This window comes from Centrocercus urophasianus, unplaced genomic scaffold, assembly GCF_019232065.1.
Source record: "Centrocercus urophasianus isolate 14NV4802_14NV808 unplaced genomic scaffold, USGS_Curo_1.0 seq_20, whole genome shotgun sequence".
Taxonomy (NCBI): domain Eukaryota; kingdom Metazoa; phylum Chordata; class Aves; order Galliformes; family Phasianidae; genus Centrocercus; species Centrocercus urophasianus.
In genome coordinates this window covers 17,335,626-17,359,581 of record NW_024884756.1, presented here as the reverse complement: position 1 = coordinate 17,359,581, position 23,956 = coordinate 17,335,626, and the positions used below count along the sequence as shown (strand labels likewise).

The 23,956-nt window shown below is 40.7% G+C and overlaps 2 protein-coding genes and 1 long non-coding RNA gene across 10 annotated transcripts in view; 2 read left to right on the top strand and 1 right to left on the bottom strand.

The window, feature by feature from the left end:
• ITGA6 (integrin subunit alpha 6) overlaps nt 1-6,024 on the top strand; it is a 40,097-nt gene extending 34,073 nt beyond the window's left edge. For 3 of the 4 annotated variants that reach the window (XM_042822455.1, XM_042822459.1, XM_042822457.1), the window contains 4 exons: nt 141-251; nt 330-428; nt 763-888; nt 3,914-6,024. In XM_042822455.1, the coding sequence (XP_042678389.1) occupies nt 141-251; nt 330-428; nt 763-888; nt 3,914-4,072 (495 nt within the window). In that variant the 3' untranslated portion in view covers nt 4,073-6,024. Of the gene's footprint in view, nt 1-140; nt 252-329; nt 429-762; nt 889-2,303; nt 2,434-3,913 lie in introns of all 4 variants that reach the window. The other variant, XM_042822456.1, reaches the window with a different exon arrangement.
• The window catches only part of LOC122162272, a 29,488-nt gene extending 17,856 nt beyond the window's left edge, over nt 1-11,632 (bottom strand). For all 3 annotated transcript variants that reach the window (XR_006169456.1, XR_006169455.1, XR_006169457.1), the window contains exons 1-2: nt 11,545-11,632; nt 1,366-3,965 (exon numbers count right to left, since the gene is read on the bottom strand). This is a non-coding gene — a long non-coding RNA (uncharacterized LOC122162272). The remainder of the gene's footprint in view (nt 1-1,365; nt 3,966-11,544) is intronic.
• Nucleotides 11,633-11,794: 162 nt separating this feature from the next.
• Nucleotides 11,795-23,801, top strand: PDK1 (pyruvate dehydrogenase kinase 1). 3 transcript variants are annotated; one of them, XM_042822671.1, is made up of 11 exons: nt 11,795-11,941; nt 14,401-14,542; nt 15,911-15,982; nt 16,631-16,815; nt 17,051-17,140; nt 17,396-17,473; nt 18,108-18,184; nt 18,873-18,971; nt 19,724-19,834; nt 20,919-21,032; nt 21,152-23,801. In XM_042822671.1, exons 1-11 carry the CDS (start codon nt 11,824-11,826, stop codon nt 21,290-21,292), a joined length of 1,227 nt encoding a protein of 408 aa, XP_042678605.1. In that variant the 5' UTR covers nt 11,795-11,823; the 3' UTR covers nt 21,293-23,801. The 3 variants fall into 3 exon arrangements, with proteins under 3 accessions (XP_042678605.1, XP_042678606.1, XP_042678604.1); XM_042822670.1 differs by lacking the exon at nt 11,795-11,941 and adding an exon at nt 12,642-12,776; XM_042822672.1 differs by lacking the exons at nt 11,795-11,941; nt 17,051-17,140 and adding an exon at nt 12,640-12,776.
• The last annotated feature ends 155 nt before the right edge of the window (nt 23,802-23,956 follow it).

The window sequence follows — 23,956 nt, the reverse complement described above, 5'->3', positions numbered from 1 at the left end:
CACCTTCATCATAGTTTCCCATTGCTGTTGGCACAAACAGATTTTGGTTCTTGTGCCTAAATACGATGTTTAGAGTCCAATTTTAAATCCTGGTGGAGAACTGTGAAGATGCTTTTACATGTAAAAATTTGTTACTGCAGGACTGCAAGGTGAATGCACGGTGTGTGGACATAAAATGTCCTCTGAAAGGTTTTGACAGCAAGGCATCGATTTTGCTGCGTTCCAGACTGTGGAACAGTACTTTCTTGGAAGTAAGTTCTCTTGCCGTTTCTGAAAGCTTAGAGTTCTTTCCTGTCGTATGTCTAATAACTGTATTTTTTTTGGAACAGGAATACTCCAAAATGAACTACCTGGACATTCTTGTTAGAGCCTCAATCAGTGTTCCTGCTGCAGCTAAGAATGTCAAACTCACAAATGAAGCTGCTCAGGTAGGTTCAGCACTTAATGCTAGCCACAGATCATGTTATGTTTCCAGCTTATCTCAAAGACTAGAAAAGATAAACTGTTCTAAAGCAAAATGAGCTAATATATTGGATTTTTAAAATCAAGTTTTGAATTTGTGATCCTTTTCACATTCAATTTGGTTGGCAAAACTTGCTGCTATATTGAAACCATACCCCTAGAAACTTTTCTTCAAAAACATTTGGTAAGGAGAGAAGAATGTAGGGAAAAAAAAAAAAAGGACGATAAATTGCAATTTTATATTAAACATGGATGCTTTTGAAACGCTTTTTCAATCTGTTCCTGTTTTCTTTCCTCTAGGTGCGTGTTACAGTCTTTCCTGCAAAACCAGTAGCCCTTTATACAGGAGTGCCTTGGTGGATCATCGCAGTGGCTATTTTTGCTGGAGTACTGATGCTTGCACTCCTAGTATTCTTGTTATGGAAGGTAAGTTTTTACTTATTTGATTATTTCATGTTTCCTGGCATACAGGTGACAAGACAGCAAACAAATTAAGCAAACAGTTAAGTATTTTTGGTTTGCATTTGGGACTCAAAACACAACAAAATAACCCAAAATGTACATTACCTGTATCAGTTTCTCAATTTTTGAACATTTGGCATGAAAATGGTCATATAAGAAAACTCATTTCTATCCTTGGTAGGAAATATTTCTGTTTCTACATCCTCAAAAGGAAATGTCTGAAACTTTGGCCAGACCTCAAAACAGCTGGCCAGAGAGGCTGTAGATACTTCAGTACAGATGGATAATAACTGGGGCTGCTGCGGTTAGCTGTAAAACTTTGTGAACTTTCTACAGATGTTTGAGCAGGGCTTTTTTCTCATGGCATTTCTAATGCTATTAAACTCAAGAGCAGACAGAAAAAAAATTACAACAACAAAAGATGCAGAAATAACACATTACCTGTGTGTTCAGTTTCTTTTGGATGGGCTCCTTATCTTAGAAACCCTGAAGGAGTAAATTCGTATTTAAAAGGAAAACTTAAGAATTTGAAAAGAAAAAATGCAAGTATTTTTTAAAACACCTTTGGCATTTTTACAACTAACTGTGTCTCCAAGTAGAATAGGGTAGTTATTTTATTCTTATTACTTACTGGCTTCAGCAGTTACTATAAGTTGATGAGAAAGACACTCATTTAGAAAGAGTGGGTGAAGAGGAATATCTTGTCACTTTCCTTTGGGGCAGGTGGTGTGGTTGTACTTACTGTTTGCTATAGATGACTTCTCGTAGGGTACTTTTGGTTTCCTCCTTCTTAAAGAAATGGACAGTCTGTTGCAAATCTAATGAATAATCATTAACGTTTTGGATGGGCTGTTAGGTTACAACTACTAGTCTTCTACTGCACATGAAAATGCTCTCATAAACACTGAACTTCTTTTGATGACAAAAAAGCATCTTATGAAGGACAAACACTGTACGTCATAGGCAATTATAGGCTGGGGATGAGACACATGCTCCTGTTGAACAAGTCAAAACATTTACCCTGTGCATAAATTGGTTTTTGTATAGAGAACTTTTCTGCTCTTTACAGACAGCTTTAGCTGCTACAGACATGCTGTGTAAGTAGTTTTTCTTCAAAAAACAATGTATTAAAATTTTAAAATTAAGCCTCTAAAATGACATTCCTTACACCCCAGGTTATTTTGCTCTTGTACAGAGCAAGTTAGTCCCAGAAGTTCTCAAATCTAGTAACAATAGCTGACTCTTCTTGTGAAAACTTTCTAAAACATGAGGCAACCAGCCTGTGAAGGGATTATGGAAAGGTTGTTCTAGTCGGTTCTAATAGGTTTAACTCTTCTTCTGGTCCACTGAAATTGACTAAATACCTTGCTTCCTTGTAGTGTGGTTTCTTCAAAAGAAGTAAGAAAGATCATTACGATGCCACATATCACAAGGCTGAGATCCATGCTCAGCCATCTGATAAAGAGAGGCTTACTTCTGATGCGTAGTATTGATCTACTTCTGTAATTGGTAATTGATGATATTTTTTAATTTTTAGCTGTGGTGGCACATGCTGTGGGTGTGGTGGCTAACGATGAAGCTTTTGCTGCATATTTTCTATTAACTTTTGAATTTCAGACTGTCAGTACTTGCTTACTCTGTTAATAGATTTTCAGCTTTTGGTGTACATAAACACAGGTCCTGACCTTGGTCTAAGAAGCTTTTAGTTCTCTAGAAAACATATGGATCTGTTGCAGTGGTTTTTAGCATTTTTAACTGATGTTTTAACAAGTTGGTTTTTTTAAGCTTTAGAGATGGTAACAATGCAGAGTTAATATTTACAGCTAAGACTATCTAGAAAATAAACTTGCTTTATTAACCTTTTACTGCATGCTTAAAAATAAAGTTGCTAATAACGAAAGGAATTTTCTTAAATAGAAAGTAATTGCTGTGGAAACACCTATTTTCCTTCAGTTTGGAAAATACTTTTCTAGAAGAAACTTCTCTGCTGAAGCTACCAGGATGCATGACAACTTACGTTCCTTTACTCAACTTTTACTCAAGACAATACATGCACGTACCGGATATTAATTAGAGGTGCTTTGAGATGAGGGGTTGGGAAGGAATTCTTATCTAAAATCTGTCAAAACTGCATGTAATGAAATTTTCATTACGAGATGGACCAAATTTTCAGCTATGCTTTGTTGTTGTTTTTCCTCATAAAAGTTTTTTTATTGAAGTTTCATTTTTAAACTTTTTTTTTTTTAAACAAGTCAAAAATGAAACCCGACCTCTTATTATTTTGCTAGTAGTATGTAATCACAGTTTGGCACAATGTCTCGTACTTTCAGTCTTGACTTCAGAAACCTATCAACATGTCAAATGTTTGCCAACCATCATCACTGTACCATTGTGGCCAAAGCTTATTTTATTTTGAATATTCATTTCAGTCTTCAGCTGTTAAATATTAGGTTTTATAGCAGTTTCGATTAACAAGAAAACTTTTGGGGCACAAACAAGGTTTACTGTATTTCATAGAGGGAGGTGTTCAGCAGAGAATATTACAAAATTTAAATTTACGTCTGTTTTTCACTCTGGCAAATTAAGCAAGACTTGTGCTCTAGTACTGTACATGTATGGTTAGTTAAGGTAGTGTAGTAGTGATGGTGCTTTGAAAAGACGACCCCTAGTGTAAGCTTTCCTTGAACGCCCTGGGAATCTTTCTACAAGTTTAATGGTAAATCACATCAACATACAGGAAGGTAATGAAGTACATAGCTGCCTTTGATTCAGGAGAAGTAAGCGTTCCTGAACTGTATGTACATCTTTGCTTAGCATGGACTTTTCTCTATATATGACAGAACAACTTTAGAGGAAGACTCATGTGGTGTGTTCTAAGTCTGTATTTTGTATTCAGTTTTCTTACCTTTATGAAGAATGTGTTGCCTCTGTAATTGTAGTACTTCCACAGCAACTTCAGTCTAAACTCTTCTTTTTCTCCTCCCCCCAGTGTGGGTTCTTCCAGCGTTCCAGGTACGATGACAGTGTCCCCCGCTATCATGCTGTAAGAATTCGAAAAGAAGAACGAGAGATCAAAGACGGGAAATGCAAAGATCTTGAAACAAAACAGTGGTTCACAAAATGGAATGAGAATGAAAGTTATTCTTAGGAAAAAGTGGTTTCCCTCCTCAAAGTTCAGATAGAGCATAATGCTTTCATTAATGGTAAACTCGTGGACTTACTAATGGTTCGCGGACCTACGAACACTATGGACATCTTCACTGTTTGTATGTAGATATTACTACTTATACTGCAGCTTCTGTTTGCACAGTTGAAATTGCTTTGTCAGTCCTTATTGGCACTATTTAATTTCCACTCAGCCTCTTTTTCCCCTCTTTCAAATCTAACTCAGGGTTTAGAAGACACTGTGTTGATTTGGGCTCTCTTTTGCAGAACATGCAAACCCACTCTGGCAGGCTTTTTCCTGTGCTCCTAATGTTCCTGGGAATGCCAGCAATGCATGATTCAGATCAGCATAAATCCTCCAGCCTTCCCTTGATGCGTGGTCCCTTACAAACACACTGGCCTTAACATATGTAGCTCAAGTATCGTCTGAAGACCTGCAAATCTGTTTTAGTCATAAGCTTTGCTGCCACAGTAGCTAGGGCTTACAAAAAGCATCCTCTTCAGTTGTATGCACAATAGGTCACGTTGCTCAATTTTTAAAATCAGATTATGTAAATCTTGCTCGCAACAAATATACACAGGTTGTTTTTTTGTTAGTTTTTTAAAAAAGAGGCTTGAATATTAGATGTACTTTTTGTATATATATATACATTTTAGTCATTTTTGTATTTATTTTTGTTACCAGTTGTCTTTGACTAACTGTTAGGCCAAAGACTTACCTGAACCTTGAAACCACTGTGCTTATGAACTTCAGAAGATGAGACCTGAGGCTTTCATTGCATTTTAATAAATCACTGAAGGTGCCAATGCTTTCTAAAAATGTAAATATTTATTCCAGTGATGTATGTGAGATTTTTTTTTTCATGATATTTGTAACTTGATCTAATAGGAACTACCAGGTTTTGTAATATGACTCTGTACATTACTTCAGGCTATTAAGCAGTTCAGACACCAAGCATAGGTAGGGTTTTTAAGATACAGTCTTATACTTCACTGGAAGTGAGAAGTTCTCTGGAAACAGCTTTCCAGCTTCGTTAGGGACTTCCTGTCTGGCAAAGGGTGTTGACTACTACAGCTGTTACAAAGCACTTGACGAGGCTGTATATGCCTAACTTAACTATGAGGATCTGAGCTGATCCACTTTGAGACTACTGAACCGTGTTGAATACCCCAGCTCTTAAGACAACAACCACAATGCCGTGCTTATCAGCAATCTAATCATTGATAAAACTATATAAAGAGTTTACCCTTTTTCTTTTGTCCTTATTCCAAAGTACTGGTACTCGTTAAGAATGAAGATTAGTTTGCAGTTGGTTATTCCATATAAACCGAAGTTCTGCTCAAGAAGCATGCATGTTAGTTGTTAGCAGTTTAAACTATGCAAAAACCTCTTGGTACTTTTTCCTCTCAGAGGTGAAAACCTGCAATGAGGGCAGTTGTCAGGTGGCTGATTTCTGCTACTAACTTTTAAGATACCTTTTTAGAAGCTATGCTCACCTACAATGCTATCCTTATAAAAAGGGCAGTAATTTAGTAGGCTCTTCTTCCTCCCACTGAGTAATCTCAGTACATGACCCTGATTTTATGAACCCTGACAAATGCATTTAGCTGCTACTCAGTTTTTGAGCTTTCTTAAAAACAGCTTATTCTCCGAGGGCAGCATAAGAAGCCAGGCTAACAAGGTGCTAAGATGCTTGACAACCAACTACCCCCAGCCTCTGATTTAAAAGCAGGTTGTGGCCCTCCCCTGTCAAGACCACGAATGTCTTTGCAGTGCTAAACTGAAAATTATTTTCAATAAGTCACATCACTGGTATACTTCTATTTCAAATGGTTTTTTTTTTAATACCAGCTAACAATGCTACATCATTCCATTATTAGAAATTACCTGTGGATATTTGTATAGAAGTGTGAAATAAATTTTTAAAAATTAAACATTGTTCTGGTAATTGTGGTTTCTTATCATAATTACATGAGATAGTCACAGCTAGGCTCACCGGTACATCAGAAAGGCAAAGTGAACGTTGCAAACAACATTTGTGCTGTAAATATTGCCATTCCCCCTAAGAGACCTGCCCCTTGCCACAGGGCAGATAACTCAGTCTCACACCTGCAGGCCAACTGCCACAATTCCTAGCACTCCAGCAGCTGGGCTTAGCAAAACTAGTCAAGGATCTGACCTGCCTCAGTACCTATCAATGAAATCTGCTACTGACTGACAACTGCTTGGCCACAGGATCCAGTTTCAATTCAAAAAAGACAGAAAAAACAAAACGACACAGGAAAAAAAGTCTCAAAAGAAACCCTGTGGCTTATCTCTAAATTTAAGACATCAGGTCTTCAAGCTGCTTTGCTGAAAGGAAATCATAGAATTCAAAAAGTTACAAAATACTACTGAGATCATCTAGTGCAACTATCACCACCATGCCCACTACCCCACGTTCCCACATGCCACATCTACTCTTCTTGAACACCTCCAGGGATGGCGACTCCACTGCCTGCCTGGGCCACCTGTTTCAATACCTCACCACTCTTCCAAGAGAAGAAATTTTTCCTAATATTCCCCTGGCACAACTGAAGACAATGACAATCCCTCTCGACCTATTGCTGTTAGCTAGGAGAAGAGGCCAACCACAAACTCCTCTGAGGTCACTGTAGAGAGTGACAAGTTTCCTGAGCTTCCTCCTGGACAATCTCAGTTCCTTGGCTGCCCCTCTCAAGTCTTGTGCTCCAGACTCTAAATCAACTTCATTTTGAAGCGGAGCCCTGAAGGTCAGAAGGACACATACTAGACAAAAACAAATAACCAACCAAACAAAAAAACAAACAAACAAACAACACCCCAAAACAGTGTTTATTGTTACAGAGCTAGCTCTGCAGCTAGAGCTAGAAATTGCTGCCCTTGGATCACGTCAAAGATACAATATTACTGCAGGCAGGCTGCTTCCACAACTAAATCCACAAACATTTGTCCACAACAAGAAACAACAGATTTGGAGGAACAGTTAAATGACCTGTACTGTATATACACATACAACATATGTTTTAACATAAATGGAAACATTATAGTTGAACCAGCATTCTATATATTCATGTTACACACACAGATACTAGCTATCGTGAGTATATACGCTGGAGTGCCACAGATGGTGGCGTATGTATGGTAGCATAAGTGTACAGAATTTGTACTCATACACAGATAGTTGCATCTGTATATGCAATGCATCTATATGAATATATATACATACACAAGGCCTAACACTTGTGCACACTGTGTAGCCTGAGGTACATGACTGAAATCCTAGTGAACCACAGCACTTCACTTATGGTTAACCCACAGCACGGCAGACACAGCTTCCATCAGACTCTTTCAAAGGACGGGGCCGTGCTGGCACAACATGTTGCGGAGGGCAGCTGATAGGTGGGAGAAGAGCAGGTGCAGGGCACTCCAACAAACACCTCAGGCATCACAATGTAAGCTGAGGTGAAAGCCTTTGAAGATTCTGACCTGACACGCTGCAGTGCTGTCCCTGCACCAGTGTGTCTGAACTAAAAAAATTAAAAATCCAGAACGCTCAGAGCCAGAAAACTGCTGGCCCACAAACATGAGGCACTTTGGAGAGCAGAGGGGGTCAGGAGCCTGGACCAGCAGCACAAGGCCAGAGATCCCCTGCAGAGACCCTGCCCGGTCCAAACTAGAGCAGTTGCTCAGGCCCAGGGCAGCTCTTAAACATCTCCAGAGACAAACTTCTGCAGCCTCTCTAAATGAGCAACCCACGACAGTGGCTGACCAACCTCACAGGAGAAGTCTTCCTACATTTAAGGGGGATTTCCTCCATACAGCGGCCCTGTTGCCAGTCAGTGCTTTTATGTGGCTTGGCCTTCATAGTGCCCAATTTAGCAGGAACTTGCATGCTCTCAGGATCAATCCCAATCCTGCTCTCCCTGGCCCAAGTACCCCTGCTCCAGCTGCTTCTCGCACGCATGTTACTCCCAACTGCTCACTCCTCACAGCCCTCATTGCCCTGTGCAGGGAGCCTCCAGTGCCCCACCTTCTCCTCTCAGCATGAAGCAGCTGCTTACTGCCAGCCTATTTCTAAGGAGCACAAAGCACCGCACTGCCCACATTGCATTACTACACCCCATGCACAGCCAGCCGTGATCCTCACAAGAAGAAAGCAGCAGTGCTTCACCTCTCCTCTTCCCACAAAAACAAGGGTGCAACTGCAGTGCAAGCTTTGTTTTTCCGATGGAGACACCCACCATCAATTCCAATTTCTGCTTTCTGACCCTGACTCACATGGACGTGGCAAAAATTCACAAACTCGAATTTAATTGCATACTGGATATAAAGAGACACAAAGATATCCCTGTGCTCTCCTTGAACCATCGGTAATTTGATACAAATTCATACAGATGACACTCCACATTAGATCAACCTTACTGCTATTTTTTATACACTTTTAATTCTACTTGTGTAAAAAAGTAAGGGATGAAATCCACAATAAGTCAACAGAACTCCATGAAACGTTCCTAGCATAGCAAAAGCAAGGAAGGTTACAGATAAAAATGTGAGAACAAAGACAAGCCTTCGTGCAGAGCAAGTGCACCAGCTGAAAAACCATGGAGGCACACCAGCTGTGAGCTTCCTGCAGCTTCCAGGTGAGCTCTGAGGAAGAGCACAGGACTGTGACTGTTGTCCTCTGAGCTGCTGCACTGGGACAATGGGAAGAGTCCCGCAGACAGCCCTGAGCTCCATGAGGTCTCCAAGTGGGCTCTAAGGAATAAGGCAGGACTGGGACTGGTGTGCACTGAGCTGTGACAGGACAAGAGAAAAAGGCCAACTGATGGCCCCGAGTGCCCTGCGGCACTCCAGGTAGAGTCAGAGAAGCTCCAAATGCAGCTGTTCCTTTATAGAAGCAGAGGACCGTGATTTGCATGGGAAGAAGGGTTGACAATCAGCATGAAGCCTCACTCCAGTAGCTCCTTCAAAACTTTTTTACAAGTTTGGACCATAAACCATTTAGAAGGACAATACAAAATCATAATTGTAATAAAAAAGCTAAACCAGTAAATGTGTCTTCATTTTTGGTACACTAGTAGTGTGCACTGGGACTACTGTGACCCCTCTTGTTCTCCCCAGCACCGAATGACTGTGCCCTCTGGGGTGACAGCCCAGCCAGCAGCCCCGGGCACACAGGAGCCCAGGGAAGACTGTGGGCTTGGCCTTTGCTCAGCCCTGGGCACACAAGGCTAAGGGGAGCTGTAGGGCAGCAAAGGTGCCCCCTCCATGTCCCCAGTGGTCTATGCAACTGCAGGAACTGTGATGGCTGCCAAGACAAAATTCCTAGCCCACCTGTGGCAGGCAGCACTCCAGCTGCTGGATGGGCTCAGCGCTCTGTCAGTGCCCGGCACTGCTGTAGGAAACGTGCCCAGGCAGCAGCAATAGGAATGAGGAGCCACAGAAGGAGATGGCTCTGAGCAGTACAGAACCCAGCATTTGTTCAGCTGTGATTAGTGACCCCCAGCTCTGCAGTTTCCTGAGATCTCTCTTCATGGCCTCTCTGACCTGGACGGAGGTGATGGCTCCTCCTGACTGTGTGTCATGATACAGAATACATACAGACAGTTTTGAAATAGGACATCTAAGGACAAGGGGCTTAAAGCTCATTGTTTTGGGTTTTTTTTCCTCCTCTTAACACAATCTTTCCATTATGATAACCTGACTACAAACAGCAGATGTATTTGAGTTGCAAAGCAAGAAACTCAATGATGGATTTTAAATATAGGCCAGAGACCACAAGAACACAGAACAATACAGCTTCCCAGGAGCTCTTTTCTCAGGCTTATAGTCTTAAAAATGTGTTATTTTCCAGTCCAGTGGGATAGGGTTATGGCAGTGGGTATGGGTATGCAATTGTACTCATGCTCAAAACTGACACTATAGAATATTCTGAGATGGAAGGAATCCTTAAGGATCACTGAGCCCAAATCCTGGCTCCACACAGGAACATCCAAGATTCAAACTCTAGGTCTGACAGCAGTGTTCAAATGCTCCTTGAATTCCAGCAGCTCAGGGCTGTGCCCACCGGCCTGGGCCACCTGTCCTGTGCTCACTGCACTGTGGTGAAGAACTTTCTCCTAACACCCACCTGACCCCTCTGACAGCTCCATGTCATTCCCTCACATCTGCTCTGGGCTGAACAAACCCAGGGAATTCTCTGATATTTAACAAAACATGTTTCCATGGATTGGTACACAATCAGCAATTTCAAGGTGACCAAGAAAAAGCTGACACCTGGACACCAGCATGCAGGTGGAAAAGATGAAACCAGCACAGAATCATTTTGAGCAGCTGCAACAAATTACAAACACCCAACTTACTGCATGTGGGTACTGCTTTAAACTGCTACTAGCTCAGAGTTGAGACCATTATAAACCAGTCTTAAGAACAGCAATATGGAAGCCAAGAAGGATCCTCAAACTGCTCTAAGACTGAGAAGCGTATGATCTCTTGTAAGCAGCCTGCAAGCAGCATTGCAGCAGTGTTATTAACCTGTGTTTGTACAGGGACAGAAAGGTTGTTGGCTTGCCCCATCAGCCACTGCTGCTGGTCAGAGTACAGCTGGGCACCCACATTTCAGAAAAAGACAGAAGTACAAGTCTGCCTACAAACAAATCAGTTTGATCCTGAACCAGCTCTGACCTTCCTGCTAATGTTACTGCTCAGAAAATTGCCTTTGGAGGTGGAGCAAATCAGCATGCGTTCCGCACTTCAATCAATGCAACGTCCAAAACGAAAAGAAACACCACCACCACATAATTAACGATACCATCCCCACCACTCTCGCAGGACCAGCGACGTGCTGAGCAGGGTAACATGGCAGAAACAGCAGAGCGACTGCCGGGCTGACACGGGGCTTCGGCCGCCCGTTCCCAGTACAGCCAAGAAGACTGGGAGAACAGGGGAGAACAGGCCGCGTCTGGCAGTTAATTTCATGAGAAACAACCACAAGCATCCATACAAAAGCGAAGCAGCGCGGGGCCAGACCCCACCACAGCACCGCTCCGAGCGCGGTGCTGAACGGCAGGGTTCAACGCTCCCATCACAGAACACGCGTCAGAACGTCCGCGATCACTCCTAATACCTTTTTCATCGATGTTCCGAGGTTTTCACTTGAGTACAGTACGAGCCTACCAAACACACCTCGTTGCCTCACACGCGCCCGACTACACAGACCTCGCCGCCATCCCGGCTTCATTTCTGCCCCATCGGAGCACAGCACCTCCAGAGCCCGCTTTCCTCACGCCGCTCCGCGACCTTCTCCGCGCCGCGCAGTCCCGGAGGAGGCGCCCCTCAGCCCGGCGGCCATTTCCCGCTTCTCCCCCCTCGCTGCTTCCCCGGCCCCGCCTGCGGCTGCAGCCCCTCCGCCCTCCCGAGCGCCACTGCCGTACCTTGCCGGAGCCGGGCTTCTCCTGGAGCAAGCGTCGCCTCTCGCCAGGACGGAGGTCGGCGGCCGCCTCGGTAACGCCGGGCGGGGTCTCCTCTCCTCGGAGCCGCCCTCTCCTCCGCCCGCCGCCGCTGCGTGGGGCCGGGCCGGGCGGACGCGCGCCGCCTCGGGCACCTCCCCCGGCCGCGCGGCGGAGGAGGCCGCGGTGCGGGTAGGGGCCGGGGGCGCGGCGGGAAATGGCGGTCGGGCCGGGCTGAGCCGAACGGGCTACGCGGGAGGAGCCATGAGGCTGCTGCGCGCCCTGCTGCGCTGCGCCTCCCCGGGCAGCATCCCGCAGCAGGTGGACTTCTACTCGCGCTTCTCCCCCTCGCCGCTCTCCATGAAGCAGTTCCTGGACTTCGGTGAGTCCCGCCGCAGGTGTCCCTGAGGGGCCGAGGCTCGAGACGGTCTCGCGCGGCCGACCGCCGCCCCTCGCGCGCGTGGAGGAGCCGCGGGCCTCACGCCTGTGGCCGCGGAGCGGACTGTGCTCGGCACGGGATGGCAGGCCCGGCCAGCTCCTGCGCCGCGTGCCGCTGCTTAACGCCGGCCTCGTGGCAGAACCGGCTTCGGTTTCTGCTTCCTTCCACCAGAACGGAGCCCAGATGGCTCCTTACCCAGAGGCAAAAGTGAGGCAAGGTTGAAACTCAGCTGGAAACTCGAGATCCGGCTGTCACAGAGGTGGTTTGGTGTTCCGCCAAGCTGCAGCGCTGGGGAGAAGCCGGGGACAGTTGGTACCGATGACAGCTGGTACTTGCTAACGCGGCGACCGAAAAGGCACGCCGGTGAAGCCTGCTGAAAGCCAGCGGCATGCGGGCTTTACGGAGCTCAGGAAACGTGCAACGCTGGCGGAGCGCGCGGCTGGAACCATTGCGGCTGCTCTGCAGTCACGTGCCTGTCTGTCCCCAGCATAAACACCCAGGGCTGCGTGCTGGGGAATGTGTGCGAGAGGGAGCGGAAAGCAAACGCCAAGAGCCAGGCTGGGAATCTGGCCTTGAAAATGAATACGTTGGCATCAGGATGCTCAGTGTGATTGATGCTCCATGCTAAAACTACAAATATCGCTCCCAGGGTTGAGGAGTGCTTGCAATGAAAAGGGATGTATTGTAGGCGCTGCTCTGCTTCCAAGGCTGTGCAGAGGAAGGTCTGCAAGTGATGCTGGAAGGCCTTCATCAGTCCTGAGCGTCGAGCCATACTGCAGTAGGTTCTGTTTCTGTAAGCAGAATAGCGTCATAAGCTGTATGTTAACTTATAACTAGTAAACAACTGTACTGATCTTTGTCTTTCTGTAAGTAAAACATAACTGAGAACCCCAGACTTCCTACATAGACGGATTTAAACAGATTCTTTTAAGTATCCTCTTATTTCATCTGTCCATTCATTGTTTGTACATTACAATAAAATGTATCCCATGTTTACAATTCCAGATTTTTACAGGAATCTAGCTGCAGTCTTTGCTGCTATTCTATTAAGCAAAGAACCTTGCAATTCAGAGTGATTTTTGACCTCTGTTGTTTTACTACTAGAATACCAACACAATCATTTTTGCCTTAGCATCATTATTTATTTTCAAGGTGTGGTATTTACCATGTCAAAGGGGAGGCCACTTTCTTGCTATTTCTACCTTGACATAAGGTAATCTTGAAAACTGTTGTTTTCAAAATCTGCTTTTCTCGTTTTAGTTCCAATCAGTCTAGTAAATGAAGTATTCTGTAAGCAAATTTTGGTCTTAATCTTACACGTCAGTTGTATCTTGGGTTTGGTGCACAGTGTTTTCTGTAGGAGCCTTATCAGTTCTTCGCATAGATTGTGACTGCATGGGGAAACAAAGCATTTGCCCATTCACTGAAATCTTGTTTACCTTAAGCTGTCTTCTAATTTTGACCCAGGACTGTGATGTGACCTCTAGAGGCAAAGCTACTTTGCAGAATATCATTTGCCAAGTGCGTGGGGGAAATTCAAGATTTTGGTTTCATTCTTACACCTTCAATTTGACTAGTTCATGGAATTTTTACCTGAGAATAGGGAAAGGCCAGTAACAGTCATGTCAGAAATGCAACCTGACTAGGGAAAAGAATGAGGCTTCTGGGCAGAGCTTGTATGTAAACAGTGTGTAGTACTGGTAAGCGCAATCTTCTTCCCCAACTCTTCCCCTTGTCATATTGAAGGACTGAACTGAGCAAAAACACCAAAGAGATAATTCTTAGGAGTTCCCCGTTGTGGAACACCAAAACTGAGGTAGATACTTCACAGCAGTACATAACCTAGTTAAGCTTAGATAACACTGATGTGGCATTGCTGAAATGTCAGCATTTCTTATCCCCTTTGCCTCCCCCCTCCTTTCAGGCCTAGTAAAACAAGCATTGTGGAAGTGAATTTATGCCTTGACTTAATAACTGCATATAATTGATATATACACAGGCTCCTGCAAATAGCTTCCCATGGTGGTTTGATTTGCTTTTCATGAATGATGTATCATTTCATCAGTGGTAGTTAGTCAGTGTTTGCTACACATGAAACAAGCTATTTAATTAGATAGAAGTCTTATTTAAAGTTGAATTATATGGGCCAGCAGTTCTTGCAGTAGTTACTCTTAAATATTCAAGATTGTCCTTATCTTTACAGGTAGATTTCATTATGAGTTAACAGTTTTAAATATAACTGTGCTGCTGCCTTGAAAGAAACATTGGCATACCACACTGTCTGAGTAAACTTTAAAACCTAACCAGTGGCCTCTTAGACACAAACATAAGGGTTTGTGTAGCACTTTACCATAAATGCTGACTTTATTCCAGTGCTGTCAAACGTGTTTTTTTGGTCCCAGGATCTGAAAATGCCTGTGAAAAGACTTCATTTATGTTTCTGCGACAAGAGCTGCCTGTAAGATTAGCAAACATAATGAAGGAAATAAGCCTGCTTCCAGACAATCTTCTCAGAACACCTTCAGTTCAGCTGGTACAGAGTTGGTAAGAGGTGTTACTTAATTCCTTCAAGGGTGACTTTTTTCATATACACAGCTGGAGAAGCAACTCATTAAATTCTACAGAAAGAAGTACTCAATATTCTCACAACATGAACATTGTATAGAATGAGTAAATATCCCAATGGGACAGAAACTAAATTTGAAGACTTGGGAAAAACAAAACAAAACAAAACAAAAGCCTGCAGGAGTGTATGAGAATTCAGTAATAACAAAAATCCACCATAGCAGTGTTTAATAGAGAACTTACCTAAAATGAAGAAGCTAGCTGAAGAAACCAACAGTATCTAAATACACAAAATGTTTGCAAAAGAGAATAGAAACTTGTCTAAAAGACAGGTTATTGCAGACTGAGAGTGAGGGCAGAGAAGATAAACAATAGAAAGCTGCCAAAGCCAGAGCACAGCAGGATCAATACAAGGCTATTAAAATTAAAAAGCTGTCCTTTGAAAAGTAAAGTTTGCTTTTAAGTTAGGAGTTTAAGCATTAATTTTTGCGAGATGGAAGCAAAACAAAGGGATTGCTTGGCAACTGCTAATAGCACATGGCATTGTGGAAAAGGCTTTTAACATTAGGAGAACAGCCTGCCATTGAAAGAGTAGCGTTGATTTGGTGACTGAATATAACAAGAGATATCAGTGTAGATGAAGGCTCTGAATGAAACATGAAAGCTTAAATTCTTGTGGTGCTAAATTATGTTGACAGAATGGAGAATTAATTCCACTTGGACAAATGCAAAGCAGAGAGCAATTTCCTCCACTTCTATGCTTACTCACAATCAAAAATTTTGGTGCAACTGTGGATATTTTTCTGAATGTCAGCTGATGGGCAAGAAGGCAAATAGTGTTAGGAACTGAGTAACCAATGTGGTAGAGGAGAATGTAACCACCCCTGTGTTAGTCCGTTATTCCTCTGAATCACATGCAGTTTTTGTCACTCCATCCTGAACAGAAAAGTCCAGGAGGGATAATCAAAGGGCTGGAACAGTTTCTATGCATGGGGAAATTCTTTGGCTTGGAGATGGCAGAAATATTTAAATCATGAACAAGTTGGGTAAATTTTCTAGAAACAGGAACCAACTAGGGCTGCAAATAAGTAATCAGCCATTGGGTTTAAAATGGAAGGAAGATTGTTTATGCATTTTAATTAAATTGTGGAACTAATTGCTCTGGAAATTTTGGAAGAAAACATCATGAATGCATTCAGAAATATCTAACAAAATTCACAGGTGGTAGATCTGTCGGATATATCAAATAAAATCACTTAGATGCAGCCAGTCTTAGAATATTGCTAACCAAAGGGAACTAAGGAGGTGTATTAGCACTAGTCTGTGTCATGTTTCTTTCCTTTAAAGGTATGTCCAAAGTCTTCAGGAGATCCTTGACTTTAAAGACAAAAGTTCGGAAGATTCAGGGGCTATTCACAGGTAAGGATCTGTCATATATATCAATACTGATGTTATATATAAAGACTGGCAGGAAAAAAAGTGGCTTAAAAAATTTCAGCTATCTTTAGTCTCTAGGTAAGAATCACAGTAACATTATCCCTTACGCCCTGGAAGAATGGAACACTAAAACATGGAACAAAGCACTTTTATGCCATATCATTCTGCTCTTGTTTTTTTTTTTTTTGTTTTACTGAAGAAGTTATGAATACATTAAATTTAACCAAATTTTTACCAGTTCTTTGCAATGTTGTCAGTGCTGTATGGAACTTTTCATCCGTGGATTGGATTTGTTGACTATTGGCTGACCATAGCTACCATTTGATAGGCATGGGATAATTTGCATGAACATGGTTGGCACAATTTTCTCTTCTTTTGGCATTAATCAATAAAATAATGGTAAGTAAACAGTAAGTGTATGAATCATCACCACTGGTGGCACCATTATTGACTGTGTGCAAGTTGCATGGAGTTATTTATATGCTACAAAGACTGGGCTGCCTTCTCACTGCAGTAGGCAGACCGTGGTACTTCTGTACACAACCGTCTTCATTTTCACGGGCAGATACTCAGTTTGCCAGAGGATTAAATTCACTTGGAAGTGAACACCTAACAATGTATTTATTTTAGTTTTACAGATACCGTGATAAAAATACGCAATCGGCACAATGATGTAATTCCTACTATGGCTCAAGGAGTAATAGAATACAAGGAGAGCTTTGGCATTGATCCAGTGACCTCACAGAACGTGCAGTATTTTTTAGACCGCTTCTACATGAGTCGCATTTCAATTAGAATGCTGCTTAATCAACACTGTAAGTGCTGCTGTTGAAGGGAGGGGGACACAGTACGTGTAATACGTCAGTATTTTCCTTTCATTTTTAAGTGCTTAGTACTTCTTAAACACTTATTAAAAATGTTTATTAATGAGTCTTTTAAATACAGTGAAGATTAGAATTACAGATTGTCTTTAAATTTGCAAAACTGAAGATGTAAACTAGAATCGCAGAAATTATGTTGGATATAAAAAATACTGTCTTTTTTTGGCAGCTTTACTGTTTGGTGGAAAAATTAATCCAGCTCATCCAAAACACATTGGAAGCATTGATCCTAGCTGCAATGTTGTTGGAGTTATTAGAGGTAAATCCAGAGAAGAGTAAGACTTCTGAAAACTTGCATGAACAGAGTCTGAGAGCCAATACACATCTTGGAACAAAAATTTAAATTAAAGCATTTTTTTTTTTCAGTTTTCCCCCAGAAAACATTTTTGTGAGAAGATACAAAATCTCACTGGCAGTGCACAGTGTTTTCAATTATGCTTTTCTTCTTTGCAAGCTGTAACGGGGAAAAGAAAAACCGGAGGGGGAAATGTAACTTTCTGTGTATTTCTTACAGACGGCTATGAAAGTGCCAAGAGTCTTTGTGATTTATATTACATGAGCTCTCCAGAACTTGTCCTTGAAGAGTTGAATAGTAAGTGAACGTGGGGTGAGACGCTTGCCTGAATGTAATGATAGCTTCTTCTGCATTAGCTGGTAAAATGTTGTCTTTTCACTTTCTATGTAGTTAATATGTAGAAATCTAATATACATTTGGATATTATGTCCTCTACTGCATACTTTTTTTAAAAAAACCTGGCAGAAGGCTTCCCATTTTCCATAGCACACTCTTATACTTGCAGTCAGATACAGTCAAGCCTCCCCTGTGGTGACTTGAAAACATTTGCAACTGTATACCTGTGACCTCAGAGGTCTGCTGCCCTTCCCATAGTCCTGCTGAATGCTAAAGACCCTTTCTAACACTGCTTCCTGGAGTGCCTCTCAAGTTAGTACAAGTTCAGACAGACCTGCAAAAACAATCTAAATTGCTTCTACAAGTAAATGAAAAAGCCAATGCACTCTGGGCAGTTCCATCTAGTGAAAGGTGTCCCTGCACATGGCAGTGGGGTTGAAACTAGATGACCTTCAAGGTCCCTTCCAACCCGAGCCATTCTATTAAATTTTCTTTCTCTTGCAAATTGTCTTAACAGTACAAGTATACATACTGAATTACTACATACAGGTTGCCCAGTTTTCCATTTAAATATTTAGACTTTTTTTTTCTGCAGTTAAATCACCAGGACAGCCCATGCAAGTGGTGTATGTACCTTCCCACCTCTATCACATGGTTTTCGAACTTTTCAAGGTCTGTTGAATTACATTACACAATTCTTTTACAGAATTTGTTTGTTTAGTAAGATTGTATTTGTTTGATTTTTCTGAACCAATTCTAGATAGCAGTGTGTTTTTGCAAATGCAAGCTTTCAACATTTTAGGCAGGAAAATACCTAAAAGCTGTACTGTTTAGGCAAATAATAACTGCATAGGAAGTGACTATCTGTCTCCTTTGCCTAACAACTGAAAACCTCTGACATCTTGAGTAGACAAAAAAAAAAGTCTTGAAGTGTATAAAGTTAATAAAGCAAGTCAGAACAATATTCCTAACTTTGGGGACACTTCTAACCTTTATAGCAGGCCCTATATTACTTTCTTCTAGGAGTTACTTCTATCCTAGACTTTTCTTGGATCTTTGTGTCCTGTTGCATGTAGAACGCATTATAAAGATTTCTACAAATAAAATTTAACATTAAAATATTTAAATGTTTATTCTAAATGATTTTAATAACTGTAGCCTGTGTAATTCTAATAAATTATACAAACCTTGATACTGAATAAACCAGAAGAATTCAAAAAACTGTTTTAAAACTATATTTTCTGTCCCAATTCTGAAATATGTGATAAAATTAACTTACTTTCCTAAATTGATGTTTGCTTTAAAATAATAAACTAAGAGATAAGAATAGGCTTTAAGTTCTCGTACTTGAAAATTGCAGAATGCAATGAGAGCCACCATGGAACATAATGCTGATCGATGCATTTATCCTCCAATTCATGTACATGTCACCTTGGGAAATGAGGATTTAACTGTTAAGGTACTTACTTCTCGTTAATATTATTTCAAAGGTTATTTTGATTATTGTTTTGCTTATGCCTAGCTTGTACATGACCATGACTGAAAACAAAGCAGCATCTTTCTGCAGCTGTCATGGCAGCATTTTGTAAGCCAAAATGCTCTACTGAAGGTGTGAAACAACTCAGAAAAGGGAAATGAGCACTGTGTATTCCGTGACAATTAAATCTGCCTGAAGTTCAGTTTTGCAGACTAATATATTTTTCATATGTACAACATTGATTTGGATTTCAAAGATCAGTAGCAAGCATTGGCATAGGTCTAACTAACATCTAGTAAAACAACTCTTTGGACTTGCTCCTTCAGCAGTGAGTTGTAATATATTGTCTTTCATTGGAAGTAGTTCCAAATAATAAAGGTGAAAATGCACAGAACCTGTCACTTGTTGAAATTAGTAGATATAAATATTGATTTCAGACAAAACAGTTATGAACAAGATAAAAGCAACGCAAAATTTAAGTAGAACTTTCAAGAGATTCTGGATATTTTTAATGATGGTGTTTTATTCAGTTGGTTTATATAAGGAATGATAGGGAAGAATTCATCTGTTCATTGCTCTAGCTGAGAGATGGGAATTTAAGAAGACCATCATTTTCTAGGGACAACTTTGTATTATATTTTACCTGAATTTTCTCTGGATCATTGTTTGAGAGATGCTGTCTTCTATAAAACTGCATTGAAGAATGTAATACTATGTGTTTCTTCTTGTTCCAGATGAGTGATCGTGGTGGAGGTGTTCCTATGAGGAAAATTGACAGACTATTCAACTATATGTATTCAACAGCACCACGTCCACGTGTTGAGACATCTCGAGCTACACCTTTGGTATGTAAGTCTTTTATACCTTGTCATTCTGAATGTGAGTAATAATCACAAAAGAAACCGTTCAGCCAAAGCCATGAAGTACTGGTTTTATACAACGTGTATGACCATTTGGATGTTACAGCTTAATTCAAATATTTTTTTCAAATTGTACGAAATCCTAAATCACTGACAACTATTTAAAGATTCTGTTTTTCTATATCAAACATAGAGATGAACTACATCAAGCAGAACAATTAGCGATACTGCATACAAATGCAGGACTCTGAATTCTTCTTGTGACCACTGGAAGACAGGGAGGAAAAAAAACACTATAGCATCAGTTTTGAATCAAATCCATAGTTTCAGCTGTGCTTTGTGGTCAGTTGTACCATTCCCCAGTAAGAGTGACGGTACACAGATATGATGGGGTAGATGAAGAATCTACTTCAGCCTCATGGTCTCATGTGAACTTAACAGATGCATGAGAAATACAGTAAGAAGCTCTGAACAGCTTTCCTGAATTTGCTCTCTCTGATAGTAGCACTGAAAATGTAACATTTGTTGTTAGGGAGTTTTAACAGTTTTCTGCCCTTAGATGACTGTGCAGCTCACTGGGTAACAGGTCTTTACATAAAACCAGGGTAGTATCCTTTGAGAAATTCTTTCTCACATACAGTAGATTAAATACTTCTGTGCTTCAAAATTCAGGCTGCATCCTACGCTACAGACAGGGCTTGACAGAATTGTAGCACAAGCTATAAATTCCCATTAGTTTCTTCTTGAACCTTTTTCTGTATACTGATGATGAAAAGTAACTGACTTAAACACTGTAAGATCAGCAGTGCTGTAAGGCACTCAATACAGTTTATTGTTGAAAAAAAGCTACTAAAATACAAGAACTGTTATCTAGCAGCTCTGTCTAAGGAATAAAACAGTTTTCTCCTCATACTCACAGGTTAACAGTGTTTTTTTCCTCTTTCTGGGGTGAATTCCTTACTGTCAAACATTACTCTTAGACCCTCTGTTTACCTTTGAAATTAAAAGCCACCAAAACCAACCACTGACTGATGCTGTTAATAAAAATATACTTTTTCTCCTGAATCAGGCTGGATTTGGTTATGGCTTGCCCATATCACGCCTGTATGCACAATACTTCCAAGGAGACCTGAAACTGTATTCTTTAGAAGGTTATGGCACAGATGCAGTTATTTACATAAAGGTATGATATAGAATTTCACTTTACTGTTTTAATTTTATCATCAATTCTATTAGTGAATCTTTGTTCTGTTATTTTTTCATTAAAAAAAAATAATTTGTTATGGTCTTGTCTGTTTACAGGCCTTATCAACAGAATCAGTGGAAAGACTCCCTGTATATAATAAATCAGCCTGGAAGCATTATAAAGCAAACCATGAAGCAGATGACTGGTGTGTGCCAAGCAGTGAGCCAAAGGACATGACTACTTTTCGCAGTACATAGCTTTTTGCTCAACAATTCCTAAGGTGTATGTATGCCATGTGAAGGGAATTTAAAAGACCCTGGTTTATATCAAGATGCTGAGCCACATTTGATCTGTGAAAATCATTCTAAAGGGAATAACAAAGCTTAAATCTATTACTTTCTTTCCTGGAATTGAAGAAAACAGTAATAAGCTGTTCATACTTTTTACAAAGGTTGTGCTTAATTTGTTCCACCTTCTATTAATGACTACTTTCTGTAGTTAAATCAAGGGAGCAGTACTTTCAAGTTTTATAGAGACCAATATAACCTATTTCGTATCTACTGAGAAATGTATTAGGTCATATGATTACATCATTTTTTTTTAATGGAACTATTGAAAAAGCTTGCCAGAGTATTCTTCCATTATGCAGTGTTAGAAGATTAATGAAACACTCATTTAATAAACATTAAGGAGCTTGTTGCTGTACCTTTGCACCTGTATGGAGCTTTCTATTTCTTGATTTTAAGTATGCTGAAGCCTAATTTTGCAAAGTTGGAAATGTTAGCTATACACTAAACATTTTTTTCACAGCTTTAGAAACCACACATAGGTCTTTAGGAATAAACAAAAAATAAAATAAATTACAAAAAACAAATCAGTTCTAGCTGCTACCACTGGTATAATGCATCTCAGGTAGGTGGTATCGGTAATATTTCTTTGGTAGTAATGTGAATATTTGATGTGTGATAAACTTACCTTTTCTTGATCATTGTGAATTAGTAAGTAGTGTTTGCTTGTGTACAGTAAAGGCTTGCTGTCTTACATTTGCTTATATTTCTATAGGTAATATCAAACCACAGTATCAGTGTTCTAGCCCTACTGAGATCTCAGACTCTGGGGTAGGTCAGGTTACAGCTGTAAATTAAAAATATTTTTTAATAAACATTTTTTAGAATTTATTGTTAGTAGGGAACCTCTAATACTTGGATAATAGAAACTACTTTCTCAGGAGTATTTTAAAATATGTGGAATTAGCAAGTTTTGAAAATACCTTTGTGGTTGTGGTGGGCTTCTGGCTTCATTTATCTAGTAGCTTGAGGTCATGCTGTAATGCGAATAAGCTAAACGGAATATGCTCATCAGGCAAAAGCAAACTGTCAGAACACTGGGGATTGACCAAGCATTACATTTCAGGTACACAGTCCTGTAAGGGATTCAGCTTCTCTTAATGGCTAGTGTTCCAGCTTTGTTGAAGTCAGACTCACCTGTTTTGTATTTTTGTATAATTCCTGAGCATTTTAGGAGTGAAACAGTTAAAGACCTTTAGAAGTAAGCCTTTTCCCTCAGGTAACTCATTGCATATGCTCTTGCAATTTAGTCATGCAGCAGACATGCATAATTGCTCTCAGAAAGTGTGAGCCTAAATTTTACTAGGTTACTGGCACTGTTCAGAGCACAAGGTGAGATACCACAAGTGAAGGGCATAGCTGGTATATGAGAACGTGCAGTCACGCTGTTCTAGCTGTTGCTGAGCCAGGCTAAAGATTATCACCAGCTACTCCCTAGTGTCAATCTGCGAAACAATAAAATGCTTTTATACTCTTCTCAAGCTAACATGTGTCACTTTAACAGGAGGAAATTACAGAATGGCTACGTATGTAGTTAAACTAACACTCTGAGGGAGGATTAATTAATCCTAACTAGAACAGTACAGTTAACTGCTCCACTCAAGCTTGGGGGCACTTAAGTCCCTGTTTTATTTTCTTACAAGGACATGAGTTCGTGACCAAAATCTCTTTCAGTCTGCATGGCTAAAGTGAGGGGAAGCTACAGCTGCTCTCTTCAACCCCAGAAGATGATGAATGTGAGAAATTCTACATATTGTAAAATGGGCCTTGTATGAAAGTTAGAGGGAGTGTTTGCAGCTATTATTACATTTGCTGAACTAAAGCTTAAAGTTACAACAGTTTTAAAAATGGCTCTGAAGCTGAATATTCTTCTAGCTCTCTTGCTGTTTTAAATATTTGAATAACTAAATTGAGCAAGTTTAGTAATATCTGGGAATCAGAAGAAACATTTCTGAAGAAACACAAAGGCACTTTTTCGCTATGAGGTTGTTTAAACATTGGTATTGAATGGTGGTACTGAAATAAAAGTTCTCTCATGCTCTCAGCTAGCTACCTATTGAATTCTGATTATTAGAAAGATTTGCCCTGTAATTATACTTCTCTCTCCTTGCCCAACACCCCAAGTGATCATGGTAGAAACACAAATGTAGCAGTATAGTGCTTTACAGCATTTAACCCTACTCATGACTTTTTGATCTATTAGTTTTGATTAAAATAGAAGTTTAGAAGGTGATGTTTTTCATTGCTGTAACTGCAGTCATCATTAGCACAGTTTATAATGAAATAGTATACTAGCTCAGCTATCAGAGTGCTGAGATTAATAGTTTTGTATGAAAATGAACTCAGTCTTGCACTGTAAAATTAATCTTCGTTTGTGTTCATTTTTCTGATTTATTCATTAAAAATATTTTTTAAATTACACTTTTGGTTGGGTGATTTTGTTCATAACTAAACAAGTTGTGTAGAAACAGACTTCCTATTCAGAACCTCACAGATGTTGCAATCTGTGGTCTGCAATAATCTGTTCTTATGCTCAGGTGCCAGGTGAATTTAGCATCTCTGCTATGGCCCCAA